Source organism: Rhinichthys klamathensis, unplaced genomic scaffold (assembly GCF_029890125.1).
Source record: "Rhinichthys klamathensis goyatoka isolate OS25496 unplaced genomic scaffold, OSU_Roscu_1.1 h1tg000275l_1, whole genome shotgun sequence".
NCBI classification, from domain to species: Eukaryota; Metazoa; Chordata; class Actinopteri; order Cypriniformes; family Leuciscidae; genus Rhinichthys; species Rhinichthys klamathensis.
The window spans coordinates 2270026-2285858 of record NW_026606794.1 but is presented as its reverse complement, the minus strand read 5'-3'; the positions used below and the strand labels follow the sequence as shown (position 1 = coordinate 2285858).

At 40.3% G+C, this 15833-nt stretch overlaps 1 protein-coding gene across 3 annotated transcripts in view; it reads right to left on the bottom strand.

The window, feature by feature from the left end:
- Positions 1-15482, bottom strand: part of zanl (zonadhesin, like) — a 37857-nt gene extending 22375 nt beyond the window's left edge. Inside the window, exons 1-42 of one of the 3 annotated variants that reach the window (XM_056268768.1) lie at positions 15367-15482; positions 14714-14739; positions 14116-14262; positions 13586-13848; positions 13124-13208; positions 12875-13024; positions 12601-12765; positions 12284-12384; positions 12088-12166; positions 11556-11978; positions 11271-11464; positions 11035-11179; positions 10710-10954; positions 10451-10599; positions 10232-10360; positions 9986-10124; positions 9751-9892; positions 9454-9650; positions 9209-9347; positions 8608-8724; positions 8259-8383; positions 7837-7982; positions 7478-7621; positions 6863-6970; positions 6585-6754; positions 5997-6199; positions 5714-5855; positions 5205-5398; positions 4969-5113; positions 4637-4881; positions 4378-4526; positions 4159-4287; positions 3913-4051; positions 3678-3819; positions 3381-3577; positions 3136-3274; positions 2446-2562; positions 2102-2226; positions 1606-1751; positions 1101-1244; positions 486-593; positions 208-377 (exon numbers count right to left, since the gene is read on the bottom strand). In XM_056268768.1, coding sequence (XP_056124743.1) covers positions 208-377; positions 486-593; positions 1101-1244; positions 1606-1751; positions 2102-2226; positions 2446-2562; positions 3136-3274; positions 3381-3577; positions 3678-3819; positions 3913-4051; positions 4159-4287; positions 4378-4526; positions 4637-4881; positions 4969-5113; positions 5205-5398; positions 5714-5855; positions 5997-6199; positions 6585-6754; positions 6863-6970; positions 7478-7621; positions 7837-7982; positions 8259-8383; positions 8608-8724; positions 9209-9347; positions 9454-9650; positions 9751-9892; positions 9986-10124; positions 10232-10360; positions 10451-10599; positions 10710-10954; positions 11035-11179; positions 11271-11464; positions 11556-11978; positions 12088-12166; positions 12284-12384; positions 12601-12765; positions 12875-13024; positions 13124-13208; positions 13586-13848; positions 14116-14262; positions 14714-14739; positions 15367-15440 — 6436 coding nt within the window. In that variant the 5' untranslated portion in view covers positions 15441-15482. The remainder of the gene's footprint in view (positions 1-207; positions 378-485; positions 594-1100; positions 1245-1605; positions 1752-2101; positions 2227-2445; positions 2563-3135; positions 3275-3380; positions 3578-3677; positions 3820-3912; positions 4052-4158; positions 4288-4377; positions 4527-4636; positions 4882-4968; positions 5114-5204; positions 5399-5713; positions 5856-5996; positions 6200-6584; positions 6755-6862; positions 6971-7477; positions 7622-7836; positions 7983-8258; positions 8384-8607; positions 8725-9208; positions 9348-9453; positions 9651-9750; positions 9893-9985; positions 10125-10231; positions 10361-10450; positions 10600-10709; positions 10955-11034; positions 11180-11270; positions 11465-11555; positions 11979-12087; positions 12167-12283; positions 12385-12600; positions 12766-12874; positions 13025-13123; positions 13209-13585; positions 13849-14115; positions 14263-14713; positions 14740-15366) is intronic. The other 2 variants (XM_056268770.1, XM_056268769.1) reach the window with 2 other exon arrangements.
- Between the last annotated feature and the right edge of the window lie 351 nt (positions 15483-15833).

The window sequence follows — 15833 nt, the reverse complement described above, 5'->3', positions numbered from 1 at the left end:
GACTCTAGCTGTCTTTTTCCAACCTCCTGAACTCCATGTCAATAATTAATATTGTGCATTAGAGAAAGCTTAAAGCAGGCTTGTCACTGGGAATGTGAAATGTTATTCTTGCATGGATGTAAGTTGCCAAATTGTACTTCTTTAGTATATGTTTAAAACGTTATACACTGTGCGATACGATACAACCTATAAGAGAGTATGACTCACGGCAGAAGTCTGGCTCCCTCCACTGATGGACAGGTGCACCTGCACTCAGGCAAGCATCAGTGTAAGCTTGAAGCTGGTCACAAAGGACCTGCTGCAGCCCTTGATAACGGCACATATCAAACACACAGCTCTGGAAGAACGGCAACGGGTCCACCACACTTATACAGTCCCTGTGAGGAGCAAATGTAAGAGAAAGTGTACAATGTTTAAGCACTAAAAGTTTTTCATCATTGTTTATTAACAGTATTTGGAAATGTCATAGTTTGGTAAATCCTAACCTAAAAGGTCCATTTGTGTCAGTTATTCTCCCACAGTTCTCTGGGTTTGACACCACACCCTCCAGCACAGGATCACAGGGTGGTTGAGGTCCAGGGTCAGGCTTGCACCTGAAAACACAACATCATCGAACATATGAAATCGACCTAATCCTCAAAACATTGTGCTGCCTGTGTGACCGGTCCTATTCAACCCGCTTCGAGCGGGATTTGAACTGGGGTCTCTGGTGTGAGAGGCGGGCGTGCTAACAAGGACACTTAAGATCGCAGACTCTATGATCTGTCACTAGTGCGCCTCTTGAGGCCAGTGGAGTGAGGTTTACACACACAGCTCTTACTGGCCTACATGCGTTACATTCGCTCCCCTAAACCTCACTCTTATCCGTTTCAACTGCACCAAATGTAACCTGTCCTACTCGACCCGCTCCGAGGGGGATTCGAACCGGTGTGGGAGGCGGGCGCACTAACAAGGACGCTAACGGCAGCAGCCTAGCATCAGTCGCTAACATGCCTCTTGAGGCTAGGGGAGTGAGGTTTACATGCACAGCTCTTACTGGCCTAAGTCCATTACACCTGCATGTGCAGTTGATAAAATGAAGAAGAGAAAGAGGTACTGACGTTGCATCCTCGTCCTCATCAGTTTGCCAGCTGTCGCCAAACTGATGTGAGCTGTCAGATTGGGAGCCATCTGGCTTAGTGAAGTCATTATTAGGGTTTCCATCGTAGTCCCCACACAGGCCACACATCTGGTCATAGTAGGAACTGATAAAATGAGAGAGAGAGAGAGAGAGAGAGAGAGAGAGAGAGAGAGAGAGAGAGAGAGAGAGAGAGAGAGAGAGAGAGAGAGAGAGAGAGAGAGAGAGAGAGAGAGAGAGAGAGAGAGAGAGAGAGAGAGAGAGAGAGAGAGAGAGAGAGAGAGAGAGAGAGAGAGAGAGAGAGAGAGAGAGATTAATGTAAAGATGTTCGTTTCCCTAGAGACACTTTTTGTTTTTTCTTTTGCAGGATTTACTCAAGTCCTATAACCCTTAATAATCATGGTGGATCTTAGTGTTTCCTGACCAATACTTCAGGTCAGAGTTATGTACTGTGTATTTCAATGAGGCTGTTTTCAGAGTTTTAGTACCTAGGAACAGAGATCTTGGCGTAATGGTTGCCGTCCCACTTCACCTCTAGGCCGAACGAAGTTGTGAGGATTACATATTGGCCAGCAAGAGACAGAGAAATGAGCGGAGATGGCGAGTGGGGGAGGGACACCCTGAGTCCATTTACCTGGATGTGTGAAAAAGAGATAAACAATAGAGATGGATTGAAGACTAATGTTATCTTTGACTAGAATAACTGTGAGATTTTTTTTCTTTTGTTGTAAAGGAAATATTATTGAAGAAATGAAAAATGGACAGAGATATTGTGATTATGAACACAGATTAGGAACAACTGAAAGAAAATATTTAAGATGAAAACTATTATGTCCATAGTCCATTTACTTAATCTCAGAAATGAAAATTTCAGAAAAACTAAAATATAGTTTAGCTGTTGACTTAAAATCTCAATTGTTGATCTCAAGTTTACAGAATGACTTCAGTGGTGGTTTAATGATGGCAGCTGCTGTGGATACTGACCAGAGTTCTCCTGTTTTTCATCATTGTCACAGTGACACCATCAACAGTCACGTACAGTTTCCTCAGGTAAGAAACACCAGAAATTCCTCTCTCTTCATTCTTACCCTCTATTGAGAACCAGGGGCCTGTAGACCCAGGAGAGAGGAAAGCAAAGTTGTTTTAAAAGTGTATTATACTTTACAGTTTAAACTATTAAAACTTTTGAATTTTGTTTCAGGAATATTTCATGTACATTGAATCGGAATAGGATTTTTGTGCTACTCCATAACAACTACTGATAACCAAAGCACTGTTAACTCATTGCTAGTTTTGGATCTTTGTACCCTGTCTTGGCCATTGCTTACCAGTGTTGTTTTTACAAGTGCGGGCCAGAGTGTAGGTGCAAGTGCCCATGAAGCTGTAGTATTTGCCATCAAAGGTGTTATAATGAGGGTCACCAGAGATAATACAGTCTTGAGATCCTGGGGGATTGTGAAAAGAAATTAAGTTTTTTATAAATGAATCAACCATTTGTTAAGGGCTAAAGAATATGCAGTTTGGTTTAGGATATTGTATAATAATGTAATATTGTATATAGTGCATTATTTATAATAAAAAGAATAAAAAAAGAAGAGGAAGAATAATAAAATAAAAATAAAGTATGTGGTGCTATGACCTGACCACAGTATACTATTACAAAAAGTACATTTACATGTACAGTTAACATGCATAGTCAAGCCACATTTTACCTCTCTTTGTCCAAGTATGCATGACACAATACGTAATCGAGTATTTGAAGAATTAAATACACATTGCATGTCACATCTTTCAAAGCATGCACACAGCACTGAGACCAGTTGTAGTCTGATTAACAAGTACAGGCTAGACAAAGTTAAGCTACAATCACATGTATGATTTGATAACAAAATTATGCAAAAAATTATTTCAGATTAAATTGTTCACATGTTAAAAAGACATATTATTGCTTTAGTCTGACTGAAATCCTATTTTAATGTGAATAGAAACACACTTACGGAGTTAACCAAAGTACTCACCTTCTGGGTAACACCCAATTACACCATCCTGTACTCCACATTGTTCCTTTGGTGGACAGTCAGCAGCACTACAGGAAACGAATGGGGGGTTACACTTACACAGTAGCTCACAGTCCTTGGTGTAGAACTCTTCACCTGGCTAAATCCATGCAGAGAAGAAATATGTTAGTTTGATGAAAAATACTACTTGATTGACTATAACAAACCATCGCTGTCCTAAATGATCCCACATACAGTTTCCTCACCTGATAATAATGTCCATTATGCCTGCAGCCACATGTGTCTTCTTTCACGCACTGACCAGCACTGAGGATGTATCCAGGGTCACAAACACATCCTTCAGAACAAGGCCCAGTGCACTGATTTGGTGGAATTGGGTTACAGGAAGGTTGGCAAATTGGGGCGCATGACTCAAAATGACTGTTGGGTGGGCATTTCAGAGCTGGAGAGGAAGAATGTGTATTAGTGCTTGTCATAAACTTCACTCTATCTGACAGTATGTTAGAGTTTATGGTTGAGGAATATGTATTTTTCAGACATACGACAGAAGGTGCTGTTTCTCCAGGGTCCAATTGTGACGCCACGGTCCTGACATTCGTTGACGTACGACTCTATTGCTTCACACAATGCAGAATGAGCTCCATCCAGCTCACACACATCAAACAAACAGTCTTGGAAGAAACCCTATACACACAGGGTTAAGATCTGTAAGTATCTTTTATATGGTTAAAATTACACACTAAAGCATTTCAAATAATCTGACTTGACTTCACTCACATTTGGGTTGACTTTTGGATGGCAAGCAGCAAATGGGCCATTGGTGTCCAATATGAGACCACAGTAAGCAGGCCCTTCATACAAATCCTGCTCAGCATCTGTACATCCTGGGGTTGGGTTGACCTCTGGCTTGTTACACCTGAAATGCAGAATCAAAGTTAAGTCATCTATGATATGAATTAATAGATAGCATACTGTAGATGAGTCTTTTAGGACTAACAGTATGTGCATTGCATATTGCCTTACTCAGGGTCTGTGTTCCAGCTGTGGCCAAAGTCATTGGGGTTTTGGACCAGTTCACCAGTCGGGGTCTGGAAGTCATCCTTAGGGTCTCCGTTGTAGTCCCCACACAGTCCACAAAGTTTGTCCTCATAGCTGTAAAATGATCACAAGCATGTAGAAACATTTAAAAGTGGATCAAGTTGTAATAGTTATTAAAAAGACTTTTATAAGAACCCTACTCACTCCTTGATAACTTTAATGTCCATAAAGTGGTTTCCATCGTAACGTACAGTAACTCCAAAGTTCAAGACCACTGTGTAGTGCTTGCCAGACATAAAAATGTCAACACCACTGACAGGAGTCAGAGGAATGTTCACTTTGGTACCATTGACCTGAGAAAAGTCAGAAAACATAACTGTCCATTTGAATGTGCCTCTATATAAGATGTCTACAGTATATGTACATTAGCAGTAATATTGAAATTAATGTTCTTTTCTCTTACCTGCACAGTTCCTCCTTTCAGAATGGACACTATCACTCCCAGCGCATGGACATGAACAGCTTTTACATAGCTGATATAAGGATTGTTGTAGCGATTCTCATTGTCTGTGTATACAGCAAAGTAAGGCACATCTGTGCTGTTACAAAGTTCAGACATCAGGTAAGAACAGTTTCCCATGAAGTCGTAGCGCCGCTTATCAAAGGTGGTGTAATGGGGGTCACCAGAAGAAATACAGGTGGAAGTTCCTGTGAGTGAAAAATATTTTGATGTCAAAGATATATATTTAAAAAAAATAGAGGAAATAATGTTGTTGTTGTTGTTTTGTCCATTACCTTTAGGGTAGCAGCCATGCACTCCACCAACCTCCCGACATTCTTCTGTCACAGAGTCACAGGTGTTGTCCACACAGTCGAAAGTGTAGTTGCCAGCACAGCGACACAACTTGGAACAGCCATTTCCAAAAATGATCTCACCAGGCTGAGTGTAAATACAGAACAAGTTTAGAGCAAAGGCTTAGGTCCCAGAAATGGATAAAAATACAGCCTCACATCAACGACAACTCTTGTACCTCAAAGTAATTGTTTTCTTCATCCAGGCACCCACACTGCTCAATAGGAACACAGCGCCGGCCACGGAAAACAAATCCTGGTTTACAGAAGCAGCCGCTGATACAAGAACCAGAGCAGTTGGTGGAGGGTTCTGCGCAGGTAGGAATACAGGCTGGGCCGCAATCAATGTATTCAGAGTCTGGAGGGCAGTTCACTGTTGGAACACATGAAGAGTTATTTAGCTATACAAATGTTGTAATTTCCTGATAGAGCAGGAGCAGGTACTCATGAAGTGATCTACTTTATTATCAGAGGAGGCAATGAGGGTCAATAAAGACAAAACAAATTCTTATATCTAAAGAGAAAGATAAAAATGAATTTAGAAATATAAGTTCCAGATCTGTCAGAAGTTTCAATTGGTTTGTGTATAACTGCATGTGTGTATATTCAGGATATGTTAATATGTGTAAATAAATGTACCCATGTGTTCATAACATTATTATGTATAAACCAGTACTATAATTGTTACCACTTGGTTTGCAGACATAGTCTCCATCTTCAAGTTGGCAACTCTCAGTAGGAAGACAGCTGGTGTCGTAACACTGAATAGTTCCTCCACCCTCACATGTACACTTCTGCTTACAGCCCTCCAGATACCAGCTCTCATTCACCTAAACATGGCCACAGTGAGAGGAATGTCTGTCATTTCTGGAGTGGTTTCATGAATGTTGAAATCAAAGTTTTGGATCTTATTTTCATAATCTCGTCCATGGCACCAGAAGCCCACGGGGCGGCCCTGGTTTTAAACTCACTGGGTGGTAGGAGCCTGAGGGGTCCACACAGCCACAGTCTTTAGCAGGAACACATTTGTTGTCACTGAGGATGAAGCCAGGGTCGCACTCACAGCCCTCTACACACTTCTCACTGCAGCCCGGTGGTCCATTGATACCCAGACATGTCTCCGGACAGGAGCTCACACATATGGAGTAATGGCTGTTCGGAGGGCATACCAGAGCTGTAGAAAAAAGGGGTAAAGCATCAGTAAATGACTGTGAAATTATGGCTGAAGTGAGGATGCAATGTGGAGTATGTAGTTTCCCAGTCTCATGTCCTCTTCCCTCAGTGACGGCATTCCTGTCATAGAAGTCTAATAAATAATTAAAGCAAAAAGACTAAAGCTAACATAAGTAATCGACTCTAGCTGTCTTTTTCCAACCTCCTAAACTCCATGACAATAATTAATATTGTGCATTAGAGAAAGCTTAAAGAAGGCTTGTCACTGGGAATGTGAAATGTTATTCTTGCATGGATGTAAGTTGCCAAATTGTACTTCTTTAGTATATGTTTAAAACGTTATACACTGTGCGATGCGATACAACCTATAAGAGAGTATGACTCACGGCAGAAGTCTGGCTCCCTCCACTGATGGACAGGTGCACCTGCACTCAGGCAAGCATCAGTGTAAGCTTGAAGCTGGTCACAAAGGACCTGCTGCAGCCCTTGATAACGGCACATATCAAACACACAGCTCTGGAAGAACGGCAACGGGTCCACCACACTTATACAGTCCCTGTGAGGAGCAAATGTAAGAGAAAGTGTACAATGTTTAAGCACTAAAAGTTTTTCATCATTGTTTATTAACAGTATTTGGAAATGTCATAGTTTGGTAAATCCTAACCTAAAAGGTCCATTTGTGTCAGTTATTCTCCCACAGTTCTCTGGGTTTGACACCACACCCTCCAGCACAGGATCACAGGGTGGTTGAGGTCCAGGGTCAGGCTTGCACCTGAAAACACAACATCATCGAACATATGAAATCGACCTAATCCTCAAAACATTGTGCTGCCTGTGTGACCGGTCCTATTCAACCCGCTTCGAGCGGGATTTGAACTGGGGTCTCTGGTGTGAGAGGGGGGCGTGCTAACAAGGACACTTAAGATCGCAGACTCTATGATCAGTCACTAGTGCGCCTCTTGAGGCCAGTGGAGTGAGGTTTACACACACAGCTCTCACTGGCCTACATGCGTTACATTCGCTCCCCTAAACCTCACTCTTATCCGTTTCAACTGCACCAAATGTAACCTGTCCTACTCGACCCGCTCCGAGGGGGATTCGAACCGGTGTGGGAGGCGGGCGCACTAACAAGGACGCTAACGGCAGCAGCCTAGCATCAGTCGCTAACATGCCTCTTGAGGCTAGGGGAGTGAGGTTTACATGCACAGCTCTTACTGGCCTAAGTCCATTACACCTGCATGTGCAGTTGATAAAATGAAGAAGAGAAAGAGATACTGACGTTGCATCCTCGTCCTCATCAGTTTGCCAGCTGTCGCCAAACTGATGTGAGCTGTCAGATTGGGAGCCATCTGGCTTAGTGAAGTCATTATTAGGGTTTCCATCGTAGTCCCCACACAGGCCACACATCTGGTCATAGTAGGAACTGATAAAATGAGAGAGAGAGAGGAAAAAAGAGAGAGAGATTAATGTAAAGATGTTCGTTTCCCTAGAGACACTTTTTGTTTTTTCTTTTGCAGGATTTACTCAAGTCCTATAACCCTTAATAATCATGGTGGATCTTAGTGTTTCCTGACCAATACTTCAGGTCAGAGTTATGTACTGTGTATTTCAATGAGGCTGTTTTCAGAGTTTTAGTACCTAGGAACAGAGATCTTGGCGTAATGGTTGCCGTCCCACTTCACCTCTAGGCCGAACGAAGTTGTGAGGATTACATATTGGCCAGCAAGAGACAGAGAAATGAGCGGAGATGGCGAGTGGGGGAGGGACACCCTGAGTCCATTTACCTGGATGTGTGAAAAAGAGATAAACAATAGAGATGGATTGAAGACTAATGTTATCTTTGACTAGAAGAAATGTAATTATGAACAGATTAGGAACAACTGAAACAAAATATTTTGGATAAGAGGAGTGTCTTAAGAGGAGTGTCTCAAAACTATTGTCTTTATTTACTTAATGCCATAATCTAAGAGAGACTAAATCATATTTCTCAATTCTTCATTTCAAGATTACAGAATGACTTCAGTGGTGGTTTAATGATGGCAGCTGCTGTGGATACTGACCAGAGTTCTCCTGTTTTTCATCATTGTCACAGTGACACCATCAACAGTCACGTACAGTTTCCTCAGGTAAGAAACACCAGAAATTCCTCTCTCTTCATTCTTACCCTCTATGGAGAACCAGGGGCCTGTAGACCCAGGACATAGTTAAGTAGTTATTTTAAAGCTGTACACTTAGAATCTTATTTAAACTTCAGTTTTTAAGTAAATTTTGGGAACATTTAATGTACATTGAATCAATATTAGGAATGTCAGGATTTTGTGTTTCTCCATAACACCTACTAACGACCAAAGCATTCTAATGTCACTGCTGTTTGTGGATGGTTTTAACATGGTTTTGGACATTGCTTACCAGTGTTGTTTTTACAGGTGCGGGCCAGAGTGTAGGTGCAAGTGCCCATGAAGCTGTAGTATTTGCCATCAAAGGTGTTATAATGAGGGTCACCAGAGATAATACAGTCTTGAGATCCTGGGGGATTGTGAAAAGAGAATGATTAAGTATTTTTAATTACATCAACCATTTTTTAAGCACTAAAGTTTGCATAAAGTGCAATAGTATATTGTTGGACTCAGTTTGTAAACATTAAAAAGTTTGTGATGTAATAATCTGTTTGCATGTAATACAACATCCTACTACAAAGGTATGCTATTATATGAAAGTAAGTTCACACGAATAGTCAAGCTACAGTCTCCATTTCTATAGCCAAATATACATGATACAATGTGTAATCAAATATTAAGAAGGATTAATTACAAACAGCATCTGTCTTGCAAACCAAGACCAGTTTTTTTCTTATTAATGCATATACATGCTGGACAAAGCCGAGCTATAATTACATCTAAATTTGTTAGCTCAACATTGCAAAATTGGACTAGTATGATTTTAAGTCGGAATTTTTTATTTATTTTATTTTTTAAGACACTTACTGAGTTTACCTAACTATGGTACTCACCTTCTGGGTAACACCCGATTACACCATCCTGTACTCCACATTGTTCCTTTGGTGGACAGTCAGCAGCACTACAGGAAACGAATGGGGGGTTACACTTACACAGTAGCTCACAGTCCTTGGTGTAGAACTCTTCACCTGGCTAAATCCATGCAGAGAAGAAATATGTTAGTTTGATAAAAAATACTACTTGATTGACTATAACAAACCATCGCTGTCCTAAATGATACCACATACAGTTTCCTCACCTGATAATAATGTCCATTATGCCTGCAGCCACATGTGTCTTCTTTCACGCACTGACCAGCACTGAGGATGTATCCAGGGTCACAAACACATCCTTCAGAACAAGGCCCAGTGCACTGATTTGGTGGAATTGGGTTACAGGAAGGTTGGCAAATTGGGGCGCATGACTCAAAATGACTGTTGGGTGGGCATTTCAGAGCTGGAGAGGAAGAATGTGTATTAGTGCTTGTCATAAACTTCACTCTATCTGACAGTATGTTAGAGTTTATGGTTGAGGAATATGTATTTTTCAGACATACGACAGAAGGTGCTGTTTCTCCAGGGTCCAATTGTGACGCCACGGTCCTGACATTCGTTGACGTACGACTCTATTGCTTCACACAATGCAGAATGAGCTCCATCCAGCTCACACACATCAAACAAACAGTCTTGGAAGAAACCCTATACACACAGGGTTAAGATCTGTAAGTATCTTTTATATGGTTAAAATTACACACTAAAGCATTTCAAATAATCTGACTTGACTTCACTCACATTTGGGTTGACTTTTGGATGGCAAGCAGCAAATGGGCCATTGGTGTCCAATATGAGACCACAGTAAGCAGGCCCTTCATACAAATCCTGCTCAGCATCTGTACATCCTGGGGTTGGGTTGACCTCTGGCTTGTTACACCTGAAATGCAGAATCAAAGTTAAGTCATCTATGATATGAATTAATAGATAGCATACTGTAGATGAGTCTTTTAGGACTAACAGTATGTGCATTGCATATTGCCTTACTCAGGGTCTGTGTTCCAGCTGTGGCCAAAGTCATTGGGGTTTTGGACCAGTTCACCAGTCGGGGTCTGGAAGTCATCCTTAGGGTCTCCGTTGTAGTCCCCACACAGTCCACAAAGTTTGTCCTCATAGCTGTAAAATGATCACAAGCATGTAGAAACATTTAAAAGTGGATCAAGTTGTAATAGTTATTAAAAAGACTTTTATAAGAACCCTACTCACTCCTTGATAACTTTAATGTCCATAAAGTGGTTTCCATCGTAACGTACAGTAACTCCAAAGTTCAAGACCACTGTGTAGTGCTTGCCAGACATAAAAATGTCAACACCACTGACAGGAGTCAGAGGAATGTTCACTTTGGTACCATTGACCTGAGAAAAGTCAGAAAACATAACTGTCCATTTGAATGTGCCTCTAAATAAGATGTCTACAGTATATGTACATTAGCAGTAATATTGAAATTAATGTTCTTTTCTCTTACCTGCACAGTTCCTCCTTTCAGAATGGACACTATCACTCCCAGCGCATGGACATGAACAGCTTTTACATAGCTGATATAAGGATTGTTGTAGCGATTCTCATTGTCTGTGTATACAGCAAAGTAAGGCACATCTGTGCTGTTACAAAGTTCAGACATCAGGTAAGAACAGTTTCCCATGAAGTCGTAGCGCCGCTTATCAAAGGTGGTGTAATGGGGGTCACCAGAAGAAATACAGGTGGAAGTTCCTGTGAGTGAAAAATATTTTGATGTCAAAGATATATATTTAAAAAAATAGAGGAAATAATGTTGTTGTTTTGTCCATTACCTTTAGGGTAGCAGCCATGCACTCCACCAACCTCCCGACATTCTTCTGTCACAGAGTCACAGGTGTTGTCCACACAGTCGAAAGTGTAGTTGCCAGCACAGCGACACAACTTGGAACAGCCATTTCCAAAAATGATCTCACCAGGCTGAGTGTAAATACAGAACAAGTTTAGAGCAAAGGCTTAGGTCCCAGAAATGGATAAAAATACAGCCTCACATCAACGACAACTCTTGTACCTCAAAGTAATTGTTTTCTTCATCCAGGCACCCACACTGCTCAATAGGAACACAGCGCCGGCCACGGAAAACAAATCCTGGTTTACAGAAGCAGCCGCTGATACAAGAACCAGAGCAGTTGGTGGAGGGTTCTGCGCAGGTAGGAATACAGGCTGGGCCGCAATCAATGTATTCAGAGTCTGGAGGGCAGTTCACTGTTGGAACACATGAAGAGTTATTTAGCTATACAAATGTTGTAATTTCTTGATAGACTTTTATAAGGAAAATAGAACAAGTTTAACTTACCTGGTGGTGTTGGTTTTGGAGTAGTTGGCTTAGGTGTAGTTGGTTTAGGAGTTGATGGACCTGGTGTTGTTGGTTTAGGAGTAGTGGGTTGGGGTGTAGATGGTTTAGGAGTTGATGGACCCTGTGTTGTTGGTTTAGGTGTAGTAGGTTGGGGTGTAGATGGTCTAGGAGTTGATGGACCCTGTGTTGTTGGATTAGGTGTAGTGGGTTGGGCTGTAGATGGTTTAGGAGTTGATGGGCCTGGTGTTGTTGGTTTAGGTGTAGTGGGTTGGGGTGTAGATGGTTTAGGAGTTGATGGACCCTGTGTTGTTGGTTTAGGTGTAGTGGGTTGGGGTGTAGATGGTTTAGGAGTTGATGGACCCTGTGTTGTTGGTTTAGGTGTAGTGGGTTGGGGTGGGGATGGCTTAGGTGTTGTTGGAGTTGCTAAAATCAAGCAAGAAAACAATCAATAGACTGGTGGTTTCTCCATATTTTTGGACATTTTTTGACAATCGCTACATATAACCTTAAAATGATACAGTCTGCCACCTACCTGTACAACTGGTAATGCAGACACTATCAATAGCAATATCTGTCTTGTCTGTTTCACCATAAACACCAACAATTACAAACTGAAATAAAAAAAAATGAATTACAATGTAAACACATGCTCCTTTGGCAATATATATTCTTTAAAAAAATATAAAGAAGCTCTGTCACAAATTCCTAACTAAGAGAATAAAACTGACCTGCACTGTACCAGCTGTGCCAATGTAACGAACACTTGCAGGCTTCCAGTCTTGACCTTGATTCCCTGTGAGGCTGAAAATAGGGACTCCAAGTGCCCCACCTAAAACAAAATAATAATAAACAAATCTGAGCTAAAATCTCAGTAGTTAATCTGTATTGTAAAATTTTCAGAAACCATTGATCATTCAGTTTTTAAAAGTTGATTCATTGCTTTAATATGTGCATATGATCCTCATGATATTGTAATATAATTGTCTTTTGAACTTAAAGATGTTTAAATAAACTCTTAATCTTCACTCTATAGAATGACTCTTACCAGTGGTGACTGCATGGACATTAAGTTCCATGTTGGCAGCACTGCCATACATGTAGTAATGAAAGTCCAGCTGCAGGCAACCAGAGACTGAGGTAGAGGGACTCCAGAGCTGAGCGGATTCTGATTCAATGCTATAGCTGGAGTCCAATAACAAGTATGACCCCACTGCATTGGAAAGAAACAGTTTGAGAAAATAGGGAATTTTGGGAAATAGGGAAGTCCTTAAAATCATTGTTGTCTTGAACAAAGTCACAGGGTGGAATGTTGGACTCACGTCCTGGTTTGGAGTAATCATCATCAGGGCCAGTGCCTGGTGTCTCTGTCGGTCCAGTCCAAGTCTCCCAACCATAGATATCGTCATTTGATACCTCATTCATCCAGCCACAATAGTCTTTATCATCAAAATCACACCCAGCTATACAGCCTGTAAAAAAAAAATATATATATTTTTTTATTATTATTATTATTATATTAATACGAAATGTGTATCTTTGTAACCTGCAATAAGGGTAGAATAAAGTACCAGCACATGCTCCCTCGTTGATGACAATGTTATCCAGGGCAGTGTCACATGATGAAGAGAGCCCACGCATTGCTTGAAAAACAATCTAGAAGAGAACAATAACATTAAAGCAGGCTGAAAAGGAATTTTCTGTCATGCTGTGGGAGTTGTTCTGTCAGTAAATGCTTTAGCTGTGTCTAACTTTTTTTTATAACTGATGATGAAGATAAAGACCATATAGATTAGACAATCTGTAATGCATAAGCCTTGTAGCCACAAGCACAGTGACCCCACTGACATGTAACAGCTAAAATCTTCTACAAAGGTCTCGATCCTTTTGGCAGTTTGGTCAGGTATGGCAGGACGGCACCCATTTCATTTAAAAATGCATGTTAGAGCCTTTGAATAATTCTAGAGCCTTACATGAACACTTGAATTAGCACTACTAGCAATCTTTTGCTGTTTTTAAGCAGACCCACGTACCTGAGTCTGCCCGGCTGGTATGGGAACTGTGACAGAAGCTCCAAGCCATGACGGGCTCTGAATCCCAGTTTTTTGCCACAGTTGTTCCTCAGAGCCAGAATGTTTGGCCAGCACAGTCAGAGTGTTACTGCCATCACTGCCATACATGTAGTAGTAGAACTGTACACAGATCTCAGCAGGTCCATTACTAATAACTGGGCTGAGGAGGCGTACTTTCTGTCCATTTATGCTGTTGTCAGCCTCATGATATATGTAAAAGCCAGCTATGGGGGAAAGGGGATCAATTTAACAATGAATGAGAGCAAGGAACAGTAACAAAAAAGTGCTTTACCATTTCATAGGTTACCTGACAAAACATATTTAATTAATTAGTGTAACATAATTAGTGCACTGTAATTTTGTAAACATTTGTGGTTGCTGTAATTTTAGTATTTTTCAAAAAGTGCTGCTGAAAAACATTCGGCAATGAATGTGCATCTTTAGTGACTGATCATTGGATTAATGTTTGTTGGTTTGGCGCTCATACTCACAGCCATCTGGATAGTCTCCATCAGGTCCTGTTTCTGGAGTTGGGGTGGGTCCAGTATGGCGTGTCCAATCACCGTTATCTGTGATGTCTTGTTGGAAGTTGCAGAAAGGTTCTTCATTTTTGTTGAAGTCACAGGAGGCCAAAACTACTTAAAAGATAGAAAACCATGACATTTTAGTTTTCAGTGGTAGAAATTGTCTAAAATTGACTTCACATGGAATTCTAGTTAATTTAGAATTATTTAAGGATATGGTGTTACGTCATAAACAGTCCTTAAATGAGGAATGAATCATGCTAATCTTTTTTGTATTGTTTTCCAGTTGTACTACAATGCCATAAATGTTATTTATGTTCATAATGTGTTGGTAATGGACATGGACCTTAGATATGCTTTATGGAGGCCTACCGTACTCCACCCATTTACAACCAGTTCTCAAGTCATTTTGTAATCATATGTGTCCTTGCTTGATTGCAAGTGTGAACATTTTGTGTGTTTTTTTTATGTGACAGAACAAAATAAAGTCAGGAAATTTTCCAATAGCGCTAATTCTCTAGTTAATCATTGTCCTTTTTAACATTTTATATGATGATTTACTTACCAGCATCTCTCTCTGTCACGTCATATCTATAAAAACATGAAATAATTGAGTCTGAGTTAACTAATACCAGAAAAAGACAAAAGAGCTGGCTATATTTTAATATTCATGTTAAATTAACTGGATAATCATTTAAGAATTTCTTATACACAGGTAGAAAAGTAGTGTAATTCAGTTACATAATAGTAGTCATCACCATAACATTTATCATCTGTTCCCATCATTATGATTAATGTCTAAAATCAAAGTTGCTTTTTAAATGAGATGGTAAATGCTTAATTGCATGTAAACTAAGACTGTAAGAAAGTGACAATAATGCATTAATGTTGTGCACAAAATTAAGAAATAGCAAAACTCTGATGTGTTATCGAGCATTTCCCCGTACAATTTTGGGGGTCTTTGCCTGTTTTCCTAATTTAATTGTTAGTAATGTGTTGCTCTATTTAAATGCATACTGCAAATGATTAACAAGTATTGGATAAATCATGTTCATTGTATAGACATTAATATTTAGAATATGCATATATTTGTATTATTTCCGCCAGTACATACAATAATCATCTTTTACTGAATCTATACTTAAAACCAAAATTAGGTTTAAATTCACATTACTGCTGAAATTATACCAAATTACTAAATAATTATGAGAATCTCACCTATTCTCGTTGTTGTCTATGGTAAAGCAACCTGTTATCCATATTACTACTAGTATTAACTCCAGATGTCCCATGTCTGGATTAATGGACGGTGTTAGGTTCACAAAGACAGAAGCGAGAAAGATCTGTGAGTTTATAAACGGTCGGTCGATGTAGGGTCGGTGGGGCAGGGCATGAGAAGGTGTGTATCAGTTTTTATCACTTTCATGAATATTCTTTTACATAGCTCATTGCAAAACCAGATTAGTGAATCAGTAACTGTTTGTGATTATGACCAGGGTGTGTTCCCCCTGTTTTCTTAGGTGTTATGGGTTGAAACGTTTATCAGAAGATGCAGTGAATTTCAGCTCATACAGTACATAGACCTTTGAATTGAACTGTCAAAGCAGGAATCCCCCATGTGGTTTATCACAAATTTTTTACGATGTTTTTTTTTTACTAGTCTGACTCTGAATAGCACCGCACTC